At 38.2% G+C, this 15,243-nt stretch overlaps 2 protein-coding genes across 4 annotated transcripts in view; one reads left to right on the top strand and one right to left on the bottom strand.

The window, feature by feature from the left end:
* Nucleotides 1-1,411: 1,411 nt before the first annotated feature.
* Nucleotides 1,412-4,555, top strand: LOC131152928 (cytokinin dehydrogenase 1-like). The gene is made up of 5 exons (XM_058104891.1): nucleotides 1,412-2,194; nucleotides 2,560-2,687; nucleotides 2,798-3,052; nucleotides 3,135-3,397; nucleotides 3,485-4,555. The coding sequence occupies exons 1-5, from the start codon at nucleotides 1,537-1,539 to the stop codon at nucleotides 3,804-3,806; spliced, it is 1,626 nt and encodes a 541-aa protein (XP_057960874.1). The 5' UTR covers nucleotides 1,412-1,536; the 3' UTR covers nucleotides 3,807-4,555.
* LOC131152929 (uncharacterized) overlaps nucleotides 4,098-15,243 on the bottom strand; it is a 26,838-nt gene continuing 15,692 nt past the window's right edge. The window contains exons 2-4 of one of the 3 annotated variants that reach the window (XM_058104892.1): nucleotides 7,053-7,149; nucleotides 5,132-5,200; nucleotides 4,098-4,637 (exon numbers count right to left, since the gene is read on the bottom strand). In XM_058104892.1, the coding sequence (XP_057960875.1) occupies nucleotides 4,246-4,637; nucleotides 5,132-5,156 (417 nt within the window). In that variant the 5' untranslated portion in view covers nucleotides 5,157-5,200; nucleotides 7,053-7,149 and the 3' untranslated portion in view covers nucleotides 4,098-4,245. The remainder of the gene's footprint in view (nucleotides 4,638-5,131; nucleotides 5,201-7,052; nucleotides 7,150-15,243) is intronic. The other 2 variants (XM_058104893.1, XM_058104894.1) reach the window with 2 other exon arrangements.

Raw genomic sequence — 15,243 nt, 5'->3', positions numbered from 1 at the left:
CAACAAAGAATGAAGATAGAGATGCAAGCGGAGGAAAATAGAGAGGGAGAAGTCCATAATAAAGAAGCTTAAAGTTAGTATTGTTCAGGGGGTCAATTTCTTATGAAATGTGTTGTCACTCTGGACCTAACTTGATTGCATTAATATTAACTGATGAGGGCCTCAAGGACCCACTGCCATGCACCCTTAAATGTTCCATAAAACATAGCCTTGTGATCATCACGTGTCTAGTGGGATCACTAAGCTCATTCATCTCCTTGAGTTGGCTAGTCATTGAGATCTCTTGCTACATCATCATTACTAGGAAGAACAAGATTGGTCCAAGAACAAATTGCTCAATAAATTATTTATATTTGGTAGATATAATATAGAAAATATCTAGCATGAAAAAATGTCAAATAAAATTTTAGTTCCATTTTCATCCTCTAAAATCAATTACATAAGAAAAAATTAGTTAAGAAATCATAAAAACATAACCAGAAATTCTAGTAATCAATGACAAACTACATCAACTGATTTATGAGATTTTTGACATTTTTTTTTTTTGTGTTTTTTCAAAAGGATTGAAAATAAAATATGAATATTGTTTTCAACTACTAAACATCCTTGAAACGTTCTATAGATATTATGATAGCATGCAAAATTTATGGGAGTACAGAAAGCTATAACATGCGGCTAAAAGAAGAGGAACTAAACCCATCAAACATGCCCTTGTGAAGACCACCAGCCTGACAAGGTCCACAAATCTGACTCCTTTCTTGGCTAAACCACACTTATCCATAACAGCATGCAACTCAGTAGGGGCCAACCCATCAATCACTCCCCAATTGGAAAATAAAAACTCATTCTCCATTGAATGAGAAAAAAATTCTGCATATGTACAAAAATACAGTAGCAAAGTTACCATAGAGGATCCAACAACAATTCAAAAATACAAAAAATACTTCCATATTTACAAGATCATAGTTTACATGACTAACTATTCAAGTAAATTGCTAACAAGAGTTTATTATTGAAGTCTAAATTAATTATATGGGGTTACTTCAAGAGAGAGTGTAACAAAGTTGCAGCTATTAGGAAAATTCATATATAAAAAGCCCTTGCTTGAAGCAGCAAACAATGTTTGCAAGAGGATGCATGAAAAGAAGAAGGAAGGAATATGAATGCAACAGTGTCTAAGGAACTGAAGATTTTCCTTTTATTTAATTTTCACTTGCTTGTGACTTTTCACTTCCTCAAAAACTTTTTAACTCCAAAAAAGGAGAACCAAATGAAACTGGCACATACGCAGTAGTCAAAGCAAAGTGGTAAGGCAGTCTCCATACGGAGCCCCTCCACTAAACATGTGTTGACTTGCCGCCCAAACCTTCCCTTTAAATTCTCCTGCCTACCCGCTACATCAATTGCTCTTCTGCACCTCTCCATGTTCTAATTTGCTCCACAAAGAAACAATCAGCTGAAGACCTCTCTCTGTCCCTCCCTCTCTCTCTCTCTCTCTCTCTCTCTCTCTCTCTGCGTGAAAAGAAAAATAAAATAATGGGTTCACCACCTTATGGCTTTCTCAGGAAAAACATCAGGTTCTTCAAATTTTTCATGGTTCTGTTCTTGAGCTGTTTCTGCTATAAAACGAACCTTTGTTCTAAACTTCCGCCTGCCTCCCAAAGTTCTTTAAACCTGGAAACACCGGCAGGCTTCCTCTCACTGGAAAAGCTACACATAGATGGGTATTTCAGCTTTGTGGATGTAGATTTTGCAGCCAGTGACTTCGGCAACATGTCCCATAAACTTCCATTGGCAATTCTGTACCCACAATCAGTTCTTGACATTTCCACAACCATCAAGCTTATTTTTGGCCTAGGTACATACACAGAATTGACGGTTGCCGCCAGAGGCCATGGTCACTCCCTCCATGGTCAAGCACAAGCCTCTAGAGGCGTAGTCATCAACATGGAGTCACTCCGGGAACCAGAAATGAAAGTTTACACCGGGAAGCCGCCTTACGTCGACGTCTCCGGCGGTGAACTATGGATAAATGTTTTGAATGAGACTCTCAAATACGGGCTCGCCCCAAAATCCTGGACGGACTACCTTCATCTCACCATTGGAGGCACTCTATCGAATGCTGGTATCAGTGGACAGGCGTTTCGGCATGGACCTCAGATCAACAACGTCTACCAGCTAGAGGTCGTCACAGGTATGCATCAACAAATCATTGGAGTTCCATGCACCGGGTGCACAATTTTGTTTACTGTGCAGTACCCTTTTTCTTTTCAAAACGTTTATTGCACCATAATGGAGGAAAGGAATTGTAAACGGGCAAGGGCACTTTGGTCATTTCCAACTATTTCTAGTTTTGATGTAATGACAACAGAAACTACCATAGTCTCATGCCCAGTTTTGGGTTGCTATGATGGTGAAATGAACTGAACTGAACTGAACCCATCAAGATGACTTACCATAGAGGACAGATGCACCAGCAAAATGTACACCAATTCTGTTTTAACTTGTAGCTCAAATTGATAATACAAGCAAAGGGTAATGAAACATAAATACGTGCAGGTAAGGGAGACATAGTCACCTGTTCGGAGAAGCACCATGCTGACCTCTTTTATGCTGTTCTTGGAGGGCTTGGACAGTTTGGCATTATCACCCGAGCCAGAATTGCTCTTGAACCAGCACCCCAACTGGTAGAAAATAAACTCCCTCTTCAAAAAAATGATATGCAGAAATGCAGACAAGTTCTTCACTTCTCGCTGTGAGCCTGTTTTTTAATGATCCAATCTATGGATTCCAACAGGTCAAAGTGATTAGAGCTCTCTACCCAAATTTCTCCAGCTTTGCCAAGGACGAAGAAGAATTGATATCCCTCAAGGATGCATTTGACTATATCGAAGGATTTGCCTTGGTGAACAGAACTGACCTCCTCAAAGATACGTCCTTCAATCCCGATGAATTGCTTCAAGCCAGCCAATCCAGTTACGATGGAAGAACTCTCTACCGTCTGGAAGTGGCAGCATATTTCAACGCAGATGATAGGGATGCCACAGACGAGGTGAACTACTAAAATATTATGCCCCAGCACAATGTTCATTGGGTGAATTTTTCTCATGGCTAATCACTGTTCTGTAATGCAGAAAATAAACTCTTTGTTGCCTGGGTTGAATTATATTCCATCAACGCTTGACATTTCGGAAGTCTCATACTTAGAGTTCCTAGAGAGAGTGCATGATTCTGAGACGCAACTCCGGAAACAAGGTTTATGGGAAGTTCCTCACCCATGGCTATGCCTTCTCATTCCCAAAAGCAAAATTCACATATTCACAGAGGAGGTGTTCGGCAACATTCTTGAAAGCAACAACAATGGTCCCATTTTAATCTACCCAGTTAATAAATTCAAGTGCGAATCTATGGCGACGCATTAATTCTCCTAAGTTCTCAAACTTCCATTTTTCTCCTCATTTATTATTTGGTTTTTGTGTTGCAGATGGATCAAAAACACATCTCTGGTTACTCCAGATGAAGATGAGATCTACCTAGTATCATTGCTACCCTCAGCAGTGCCATCTCTTGCAGAAACAGATGGCTTAAACCGCATTTTAGCACAGAACAAAAGAATTCTAGAGTTCTGTGAAACAGCCCAGCTTGGGGTGAAGCAGTATCTGGGGCGCCACAGCAGCCAGCCAGACTGGCAAGCTCACTTTGGCAATGGCTGGGAAGTTTTTAAGACGAGGAAATTGACCTATGATCCTCTGGCAATCCTTGCCCCTGGCCATGGAATTTTCCAAAAGGGAATACCCATCTATTAATTAATAATGGACTCTGACATATGGTGTAATTTACTCTTACATAAGCCACATAATACACAAGGGCCATAAAGACATGCAGAAAACCACAATGCCAATTACAACTTGACCAATAATTTGTGGGATACCCCACAGCAATTAGTAAGCATCCAAGGAAGTCTATGGCTATGTTCACATCTCTGTACCTTAGTGGAGAACTTGCATGAAAGCTTCATGTATGTAGTTTACATGCCAGGTTGTAAGCAGAACTACAAACGGATTAAACAGAGAATTACAGAATGATTCCATAGACCATATGCAAAATCATTTTTTACTCTTATGAAGATAGCAAATAGCTGTTTTATAAAATAGTTCATAGCCATAAATTAATATTTTACAACAGAACTCAGAGTCTTGAGTGCTCTGACTGCAACAACTTCAAACGTAACAGTATCAAAGCATATTATTTTGAATCTGTAGCTTCAGTCCAGCCAAGACCTGGTCTATGTGTTGCAGCCTCTGGCTCTTCGTAGTCCCGCGCATTCCGAAGTGAAGCTTCGAAGTCTGTAAAATCACTTGCGACAGGAAGAAAACTACTTATATCATCTCTAGCCCCAAAGCCTCCAGCTTGAATAACATCATTGGATGCTATGGAGGCCTCCATGTTTACCTCCCCAGGGCTACCCGTATTTCCAAGAGTTGCACCATGTTGTACACTGGAACCATCTTTAGAAACATCTGTATTAACTAAACTGTTTTCTGAAGAACCCAGCTCCTGTTTAACTACATCTTTCCCCTCCATTTTGGGAGGATTGGGTTCAGCCAATTCGTCCTTTATGCTGTTTTCCTTCTTATCTGTGGCATTCAAAGCAATCCCAGTATGAATAATGCAATGTAAAAACCCTAACATACTTGTCTAATTATATATTTAATTGCTCTTGAATACATTAAAAAATAAAAAAAAATCAGAACCTCAACCTCAAAATGAAATGAGGAAGCAATACCTTCAACATCAACTGCATTCTTGGCATCTTTACAGTCATAATTTTTTATAGTAGAAATGAGGAACAGGGAAAAGCAACATGTTTGAAATTCATCTAAAATATTTGTAGCATGGTCTACTGCATATAACTTTTTACATACATTTAGAACATTAAGCTTCTTTAGCTTATTTGTCAAATTATGAAAGAAAAGAAAGTTCAAATTTGTATCAATGGTACATGATGCCCAAGCCCAAAGCAAAATGATTTCCACAACTCAATGAAATCCATCTCTTTGATCCTGTTCATCATTATTAAAGCTACTTGGTTTTCCTTGCATCAACTTGGTAAAATGTTGTAAGAGAATACTTCCACGTTCACTTCTCCTTTGCATTTACACATAGATGTGCACCACTACCGCTGTCACCACCACCACCACTAACAACAACAACAACAATGAGACATATGGTAGCACTTGTCTAACACAACTTTTTAAGTGTTAATATAGTTTTCTATACAATTTTACACTCACATGAAAATGTTGAAAGAGAATGCATAGTTGTTCACTGTACTCTGCATTTACACTAATAATAGTCTTGAACCACCAGTACCACCATCACCGTAAGGTCCACAATCAACAATAAAGATATGGTAGCATTTCTCTTACAAACACTTCAGACACTGATTTAAATTCCAACAGATTAGCTCTCCTGTCTAGGCACTCATTTTGGCATTTATGAGGAAAATCTATTTACTAGTAAAAATCAAATGTTGAGCTTTCCAAATGGTTTGTCTGACCATTCGTTTTCGAATCTTGGTAACTCACATAACTCTTAGAGATATCTTCTTTGGAATTTATATGTTTGTTCCTCCGCACTCAACTTTTTAAACTGACCCAAACACAAGGATCTTTATAAAAGATGTTAGTCATCCACGACTAAAACACCAAAAAGGAAAATAAATAAAGGACCCAAAAAAAATAGTGCGATCAACAGTAAAGCTAGTGAAGACCTGCTCCTATCAAAGACATTCCTCTAAAACTGTTCTGGGCACCAGAGTGAGGCCAAGAACACCAACCTACACCATAAAAGACCAACAAGGATACCCTTGAAATTTTAGGGTTATGCTCCACTATATGCACCAAATCACTGCAAACAATGCATTTCTCCACGAAGCTTTCCCACCCTACCCTTTTTCAGAGCCTCATTAAAAAAAAAAACACACATTCTGCAAAGATGACAAACCTAATGCTCCCCAAAAACACTGAACAATTTATCCCAGATCTCCAAAGAAAAGAAGCAATGCAAGAACAAATGAGAAATTGTCCCCCAACCCTGATAGTGGGCATGCACACATCAAGAAAATAAAGCCTTGTTTGGCCTTTTCCATTAAAGATCACCACTCTTAATTCTTTCAATAACTACAGTTCATAAAAACAGATCTCTGTAAAAGATATTGTGCTCATTGAGGTTGCAAAAAGAGAACACAAATAATATGGATATTAGATTTTTCACAAAATATGGAAGCTATCATAAGAAGGTTATTTTGTTAAAATTTATCACAGAAAAGGTAATCAACATCAAAGATAACATTTAATTTGGTCTGGATCCCAAACTTGTAAGAAAACTAAAACAGGGGCACTGAAAAGGCAATGTGATTGCGACTTTTGACAACATTGAGACCCTTAATGTGGTTTACTTAGTGGCTGGAGCATTCCATTACTCCATATATCACTGAATAAAGCCCCAGACTCCATTAAAATAATGTCCATTCATACACATTTCAGTATCTAAACTGATCAACATGGTGCAAAGTGAATTTATGAAGTAACTCACAAGCTAAGTGGTGAAAAAAATTTTCAAACAAAAACTCAAATCAAAATCAAGCACATAATTTAAGGCAACAGTTTTGCCCCATGAAAGGCAAATAATTGAGTTCTCAATGGCTTTAAACAAAATACTCTTATTTACCTATCGAGTTAAAATGCAGCTTTTGATTATAATCCAGTAAGAGTGAACCATCAAGATAATAACTCCAAAGAAGCTTAGAAAATTTAAAATCAATAAATAGTGAATAAAAAATTTGAATCTATCAAAAGAAATGGTCCATGATCACATAAATTGACGGAAAAGGATTCATATAGCCGACCCCACTTAGTGGGACTAAGGCTTGGTTTTGTTGTTGTTGTTGTAGTGAATAAAAAATTTACAGCAAAGGATGCAAATGAATCCATTAAAAGCTTTGTGACAGTGACATATAAGCTAGTGTAATGAAAAATTTTCACACTCACATTCCATGATGGATCAAACTGCTCAGTCGTTAAACAACACAATAATCCTTGCAATATTTTCTGTGGACAATAAGAACCTCTAGAAACTCCTTTTAACCTGATAAACCAATAATAAAATTTATTAAAATATAGTAATATGAAAAGTAAATAAATATGAGGAACTTGGTACAAAAATTTAATAAGAGACCGAAACAACAAAACTGTCCAAGTGACAACTAGTAGCCTCCAAATATCATACGTAATACTTTTTTGTAAAATGAACACAGTAGCCCTCATCCTCTTATATTAACAATTCCAAGACTTCCCTCAAGCCCAGGCCATCACGCAAGCTTTTTCTAAATTTTGTTAAACCAACTTTTTACTGAAGTTTTGGAGAAGGCATTGCAGTTGTGCTTATAATAAACTTGAAATAAGTACGGGTGCCCAATTTTCAGAAGACATTCTCACAAAGCTAAAAAAGAGAAGATTCCTACACCAAAACTCTCATTATAAAGTAGCAGTACAGTTGAACAACCACCCCCCACCCCCACCCCCAAAAAAACACAGGAAAAAAAATAAAAAACAACGACGACGACGACAACAACAACAACGAACAGAGTAGCCCTCATCTTCTTGTATTAACAGCTCCACAACTTCCCCTCAAGCCCAGGCCATCATGCCAAGATTTTTCTAAATTTTATAAAGCCAACTTTTTACTGCAGTTTTGGAAAAGACGGTGCAGTTGAGCTTGTGATATGCTTGAAATACGCATAGATGCCCGATTCTCAGAAGACACTCTCACAGAGCTAAGAAGATTCCTACACTAAAATTCTCATTATAAAGTAGCAGTACGGTTGAACAACCACCCCCCCTCCCCTCCAAAACACACTAAAAAAAACAGCTGGAACAACAACAATAACAACAACACCACATGATAATAATAATAATAATAATAATAATAATAACAATAACAATAACACGAATTCGCACTTGACAAGATTACAGGAGATCCCGACATTTGTAAACGTTATAAGTATCACTGTACATAAGCTAACATGCTAATGGGCCAAAAAGGGAGTTTACTCAAATGAGCACTTGCAAGACAGAGGGAGGAAAACAAAGAGGTAACAAAGGTCAAGTAGGAGGTACAAAACATGGAACTTGAGCATGATCAATATATGGTTGATTGTGATGGTAAGGAAACAGTCATAAGGAACCCCTGCCACTGGGGTCCAAGCCACTTTTAACAAGAGTGAAGTGTGGTGCAATTTTTATAGTAAAACAAACTGTATTAAGGAAGAAACGTATAAAGAGATGACAAACATAGAAAGAGAAAGGAAAAGAAATCCTCAAACTTCCAAAGAGAGCAAAAACAGCTAAAGAAAAATAAACACTCGGAAAATGGATAAAACTAACAGCAACTAAAAGCCCCTCTTTAAACCCCTGCCATAGTAATTCATAGAACACTGCAAGGTTGCTAATTCCTGCCAACCTTTTTTGACTTTCCTAGTCCAACCATCCAGATGAACTTACTTTCAACTAGAGAGCCACAATCCCATCTTATCCAAAAGTTGTTCGGCTTCTAAATCTTTCCATTAATCTCATCCACAGGAAGAAGTAAAATCCCATCTTTGATCTTTGCCTAGTTCCATCTTCCTCAAAAACAGGCACTCCCTTCAAACATTCCATTGGAGATGGTGGCACATACAATAAATCCCCAAGTCTAAAGATTCAGACAACCATATTATTCTCAAAAATATCCAATAACAAGCTGTCATCACAGGCAAAATCACTAGCAACATCACTCTCACCACCTGACATATCTCCCCATTGTTTTTTTCTGCTTTCCCTTCCGAACCTTTTCAACTTCCTCAAAAATAGGCACTCCCTTCAAACATTCCATTGGAGATGGTGGCACATACAAAAAATCCCCAAGTCTAAAGATTCAGACACAACCATATTATTCTCAAAAATCATCCAATTACAAGCCGTCATCACAGGCAAATTCACTAGCAACATCACTCTCACCACCCAACAACATATCTCCCCATTGTTTTTGTTTGCTTTCCTTATGAACCTTTTCATCCGCATCCCCTTTTGAACATCCAACGAGAGCAAACCTTGCCATCCCCTCCACAACATCAAGCTTAACCACAACATCAACCAGACAACCTCCCTATTTCTTCATAGTCCTTCCCCCATCAATGGAAATCCAAGGATGCTCATTGGCCAATCTCTCATTAAAACCATGGTTATCACCCACTGAGGAATCAGATACATCACCGGAACTGCCCAAGCTGCCTGAACCACTTTTGAATTTTACCAGAACCTGATCCCCAAGCCCCATGGACCAAATAGCCCTCGTTTGCAATGAAGATTTAGCCGACAACTTCTTCTCCTAATGCAGAACAACCCTTTTAGGGAGGCTGGAACTATCATTCATCTGTGACCCTTAAAAAACATGGCCTCCAATGATCACACGATCTTTTCAAAAGAGCTAAACTCTCTTTAAGTTTAGAGCTAACTTTGGGTCGCAACCCTTGAGTTACTAACTTAGGCAAATTATGGACCAAAATACTAGTGGAAGCAATGGAGTGTGTGTGCTCCAGAGTGTAAGTGGCTGGCTAACTAATTCCTGCCCATTTATATTCTGGATCCGAGTTATACCCACCCAAGAACTGGCCCAGATGCAGTGAAATATTAAGAGTGCCTAGCCTCACCAACTCCATGCCATCTCCATTCCTCTTCTGGATTCGCAGGCTCCATTCTTCACACAACCCAGCCCACTCTCCATCTTCTCCACACGGCCATCCTCAGATGAAGCCCTAGCTGCATCTGAACCAATTGCTGTCCCCCTCAAGCCCAAAGGATTGACTACTGACAGGCATCACAACCGCCCCCCCCCCCCCCCACCCCAAAAAAAACCAATTGCTGTCCCCCTCAAGCCCAAAGGATTGACTACTGACAGGCATCACAACCTCCCCCCCCCTCCCCCCCCAAAAAAAAAAAACACACCAAAGCAAATCAGGTTGATTCCCGCTGCTACAACCTTGTTCCATGAACAAGTATTGTTCCGTAGCCCCACACCCTTCAGAAAATACAATTCCTTCGCCATTGCACAAGATTCCCGCACAAATTCTCACCATCCATCTTCTTTTAGACAAAATCAGAAAAGACTTACCTGAAGTCTAAAAACTTGATATAGTATATGCTCCAGGGGGGAGTGTTACTGGTTCGTGTAGTGATTTAGTGTTGTTGTTGTGTGTTACAGCTGTGCTACTAAGCATGAGTGCCTTAGTAAGGGTAATATGATCGCCCTAATGTACTTGGCATATACGATAAATAAAGGGAGAGACCTATCATTGTAATTAGGTCTTCCATTTCACCCAATATTCTTAACAGCAAGTAAGAACTTTCAGTTCATAGCCTCTCACGATACCTTTCATAATCTCTTATATTGAAATTCATTCAACCTAATATATAATGCGATGGGTATTTAGAAAGCAATGTTCTTGGTATTAAATTAGTGTCTCCAATAAATTTGGAAGGTGAGTTTATATTTTGGATATGTCTAGAACATTATTTGGATTTTAAATTGATGGGATATGGTGTCATCAAATAGATCTTCCACTGAGCTTTGAATTTTTGGTAAATGAAGGTTGTATGCCAAACTTTTCAGCACATGCTCTTCTAACACATATATCTTGTCTTGCTTCGTATTGAATTGAATTTATGAAAAAAAATTGGGGAAGAAAATTGGAAGGAGCTTGATGTGAACCTCAAACGACACGCGTTGAGACCCAACAACCAATATTGGAATGCTTGCCCAAGAAAGCTAAAATTCAGATTTTTGGATAGATATGAATGGTAGACCTCGACCCGTTGTTTACGACAAACAAGAACTTTGGTATATACGACCTCAACCCATTGTTTAGAGCGAAACACAAACCTTGGTATAAGGAAGACGCCACAAACGGTGGTGGAAAGCCGTTTGATAAGTCATTGGTGAACGCCACGGGAAATCCTGATAAGTTCGAAAAGTTCTTCAAAAGAACCAAGAAGAAACAAAGCCTCAAAGCCTCTCATTTTTATTCCCATCTCTTCCTTCTTACAATGGTGAGATATATATAGCTAGTATAGGAGACAAGGACATTAAACACTTAACAATTCCCACACAAACATGGGAGACAAGAACATTAAATACTTAGCAATTCCCATACAAACATGGGAGATAAGGACATTAAATATACCAACTTACTAGACACATTAATGACTCTCACAACTTACTAAAATCCTATGCAAGCTAAGTTGCCTTGCAATACACCATTAAGTCAAATCCCATATTTGAATTAGCACACAATTATTAATAAGGAGATTAAAGTCATTAAGCAAGATTAGCTCCATCACAAACTTGAATTAAGTTTAGTAAGTCTTCATCTTTCTTTGGGCCATGCTTGGAGTGCCCCATTTTTGAATAAGCCCAAATATCTTGAATCAGCCCGCGAAGTATTTCTTTGATTTTCTTGGATCTCGCTCTAATGATAGGCCCAACTGAACACATGTAATGGAACCTTCCATGGTGCTTATTGATTCTCATCAGAGCTCAACATTTTTAATCACTCAAGGTGAACATTCAATTTAATTTATTCATTTATATAGTATAGATTAAAGCCTCCAAATCATCCATCATTGAGTGAGCAATTGAAATTTTGAGTTGTACGGGTGATGACTTGAGCTGCTATGAACCCAACGAACTTCTCTCTCTTGTTGTTGATAGAGTTCTCTCCAGTCATATTATGATTTCTTCTAGAGAGATGTGTTTGATGGTCAAGACACCAATAGGAGATCATGAGGGTTTGTGTTGGGAACCAAGCATTCCGTTGTGTGTACAATGCACCACTGTATAAATTCAAGTTGAAAGTGGGAATTTCAGGATGAATTCCTTGGGACTTGGGAGCGGACATAGGATGGTTGTGACCTACCCACTATCATCTTGTTTGTCACTCCCCATTCTCTCTTAAAGTTTGTCATTACATGTATTTGTGTGTTTAGTTTGCTGCACTTAGCTTTACAATTTTTAAACACCCAATTACCCCCTTTTGAGATTTTTGATTAAATGAATGACCTAACACAAAGATAGGTCTCTCCCTCTATTTATAATACATATCAAATGCATTTTAATAACAATAACAACCTTCCTAACTCTCACTAATTAACATCACACTAACTTAATAATACAAAAAGCTAAAATAACCATTAATACTCCCCCTCAAGTTGGATGCTCCTAGCTTGTTACAAATAAATTTAATAATGAGCACTCCCCAAAGCTATGGTAAACAAATCAACAAGCCACATATTGAACTTCACATAAGTAGTGGTAATGAACTTCTATAGAAGTTTCTCTTGAACAAAATGGCAATCGATTCCAATGTGTTTCGGTTGCTCAAGGAAGGCCAGGTTGGAGGCAATATGAAGAGCAGCTTGATTATCACACATCAACTCCATAAACTAAGAATGTGAAAAACCCAATTCTTCCAAAATGTTTTTCAACAAAACAAGCTCACATGTAGTGTGAGTCATGGCCCTATACTCTAACTCAGTACTTGACCTAGCCACTACAATTTATTTCTTAATCATCCAAGATACCAAATTATGAACAAAGATACAGTACCCATTTATCAACCTTCTGTTTAAAGATGATCCTTTGGCATCAATATATCCCTAAAAATATAAGTGTGACTCTAATCTTGATATAAGAGACATATCCCAAGTGCACCTTTGAGATATCTTAAGATGCAAATACAGCATCCCAACAACCTATCCTCGAAGAATCTAGGAATTGACTCACAACACTTGTTGCGAAAGATGTCTAGCCAAGAGACTATAAGACAATTCAAATCTCCAAAAAGTCTCATGTGTTGTCCAGGATTAAGAAACAAATCACCCATATCTGGCACTAACTTGCTGCTAGGATCCATGGGTGTATCAACAATTTGGATCCCAATAGCCCAGTCTCATCCAAAAAATCAAGAACATACTTTATAAAAAAACAGTTCTCATACAAGATCTAGATACTTCTACACCCACGTAGTATTTCAAAGGTCCCAAATCTTTGGTTTGAAACTTGCTCTTTAGAAAATGTATAAAACTTTGAATACCTTGATCAACATCACTTGTAATTACAATATCATCCACATACACAATGAGAAAGATCCTACATGACAAAGTATGATGATAAAACACAAAACGATCCATTGCACAACATCGAAGGCCAAACTCAAGTTACAGCACTAAATCAACCAAACTATGCTCTTGGAGAATGTTCTAAGCCATATAATGCCTTCTTGAGCTAACACACTAAGCTTGACTCCCCTTGAGGGATAATACTCAAGATTACCATGCAAGAAGGCATTCTTCACATCTAACTGATGCAAAGGCCAATGACAAGTGGTGGCCAAGGAGATGAACGACATACTAATGTAAGTTTGGCAACCAAGGAAGAAGTGTCGAAATCATCTAAACCATACACCTAAGTACACCCCTAACAACAACATATGCTTTTAGATGAGCCACAAATCCATCAGGGTTGACTTTCATTGGGTACACCCAATGACAACCAACAACAGATTTTTCAGGAGGAAGAGATACTAATTACCAAGTGTCAATGTCCTATAAAGCTTTCATCTCTTCAACCATGGCATTCCTCCACCTAGACTAGGCTAAGGCTTTCAAAACAAATTTAGGAAAGGCAGTACATGATAGAGTAATAAAAAAATAATAAAAGGGTGACAAGAAATCATAGCAAACAAAGTTGGATATGGTATGTTGTCTACATATGCATTTACCTTTCTAGACAGCAATGGGAGGATCAACATCATGGGGAATATGATCATCAAATGAAAAAACCAAAGGCATGGTAGTAGAAGCCAAAAGGGGACTCACTTCCTTGGAGTCGCCATCATGAATACACATGCAAATTAGGATGATCAAGACGATGAGAAGAACTCAAACTATATGGAGACACAAGTGGATGATTGGGTAAGGATAGCAAACTAGAACCTGGAAGATTAGGCAAAGGAAAAGACTCGTTGATATCAGAAGCATTTATCGAGTGTTTATGGTGTAGACTCAAAGAAGATAACATCTGCAGAAACAAAAAAGCGATGCAGAGTAGAACTATAACTATGATATTCCTTTTGAGCATATGAGTAGCCTAGAAAGACTTTATAGCAAGAGGATCCAACTTGTCCACCCTAGGAGTTTGCTAATGAACAAAGGACACACGCCCTCATATACGAAGAGGTAAAGAGAATAGAGGATGTCGTCCTGTTGATAATATAGCAAGCAATAAGTACAGCATCACTCCAAAACACTTTAGGTACATACATTTAATAAAGCACGGTATGAGTGATTTCAAGGATATGTTTATTTTTCCTCTCTACAACCCCATATTGTTGTGTGTGGGCACAAGATGATTGATGAACAATACCAAACTAAATCGTATAAGTAGTGAAGTACTGAAATACTCTTTTTACCATTATCGCTCCGCCATATTCGAACTAGCAAACCAAATTGAGTCTTTATTTCAAAATAAAAGGCACAAAATATATGATATAACTCAAAAAGATCTTTTATTAATAGTCAAGTCATCCTTGAATAATCATACACAAAGGTTACAAAATACCAAAAACCCAACTTGGACACAACTCTACTAGGACCCCAAACATCAAAATGGACTAACATGAAAGGGCTTGCAGACGTTTATTGACTCAAGAAGCAAAAGGGACATAATGGTGCCTTCCCAAGTCCCAACTAACAAGACTCACAATCAAGACTAGACACAAAACTCAAATCAGGAGCTAGACATTCCAACTTTTCCAATGAAGGATGACCAAGGCAATGATGAATTTGAAGAGGTGTGGTAGCAGCAATGTAGGCAATAGAAGGAGATAGCAGCTCAAAGTGCTAAAGTCCACCAGCTTCACGCCTTCCGCCAATCGTCTTCCTCATTTTCCTAAATGACCACAAAATCAGCAAGATTGTTACTGAACAATTCATGGATTTGGTAATCTTACCCACTCACATAAGATTGAAAGAAAACTTGGGAATATACAAAACCGAAGGGCGAGGAAAATAGAAGAAGTGGGGTTTACAGTCCCAATTCCCTTAGAGGTAGTGGTGGATCCATTGGCAAAAGTAACACATGGTAAGT

The sequence above is a fragment of the Malania oleifera genome, chromosome 4 (genome assembly GCF_029873635.1).
Source record: "Malania oleifera isolate guangnan ecotype guangnan chromosome 4, ASM2987363v1, whole genome shotgun sequence".
Taxonomy (NCBI): Eukaryota; Viridiplantae; Streptophyta; class Magnoliopsida; order Santalales; family Ximeniaceae; genus Malania; species Malania oleifera.
Note: the sequence above shows the minus strand (reverse complement) of the source record. Positions and strands in the feature narration are given on the sequence as shown.

Excerpts from the sequence above, each read along its gene's own strand:
- LOC131152928 (XM_058104891.1), top strand. The coding sequence starts at position 1,537 with ATGGGTTCACCACCTTATGGCTTTCTCAGGAAAAACATCAGGTTCTTC. Across the intron at positions 3,053-3,134 it reads ATAGGGATGCCACAGACGAG|AAAATAAACTCTTTGTTGCC; the intron begins GTGAACTACTAA and ends TCTGTAATGCAG. Across the intron at positions 3,398-3,484 it reads TACCCAGTTAATAAATTCAA|ATGGATCAAAAACACATCTC; the intron begins GTGCGAATCTAT and ends TTTGTGTTGCAG.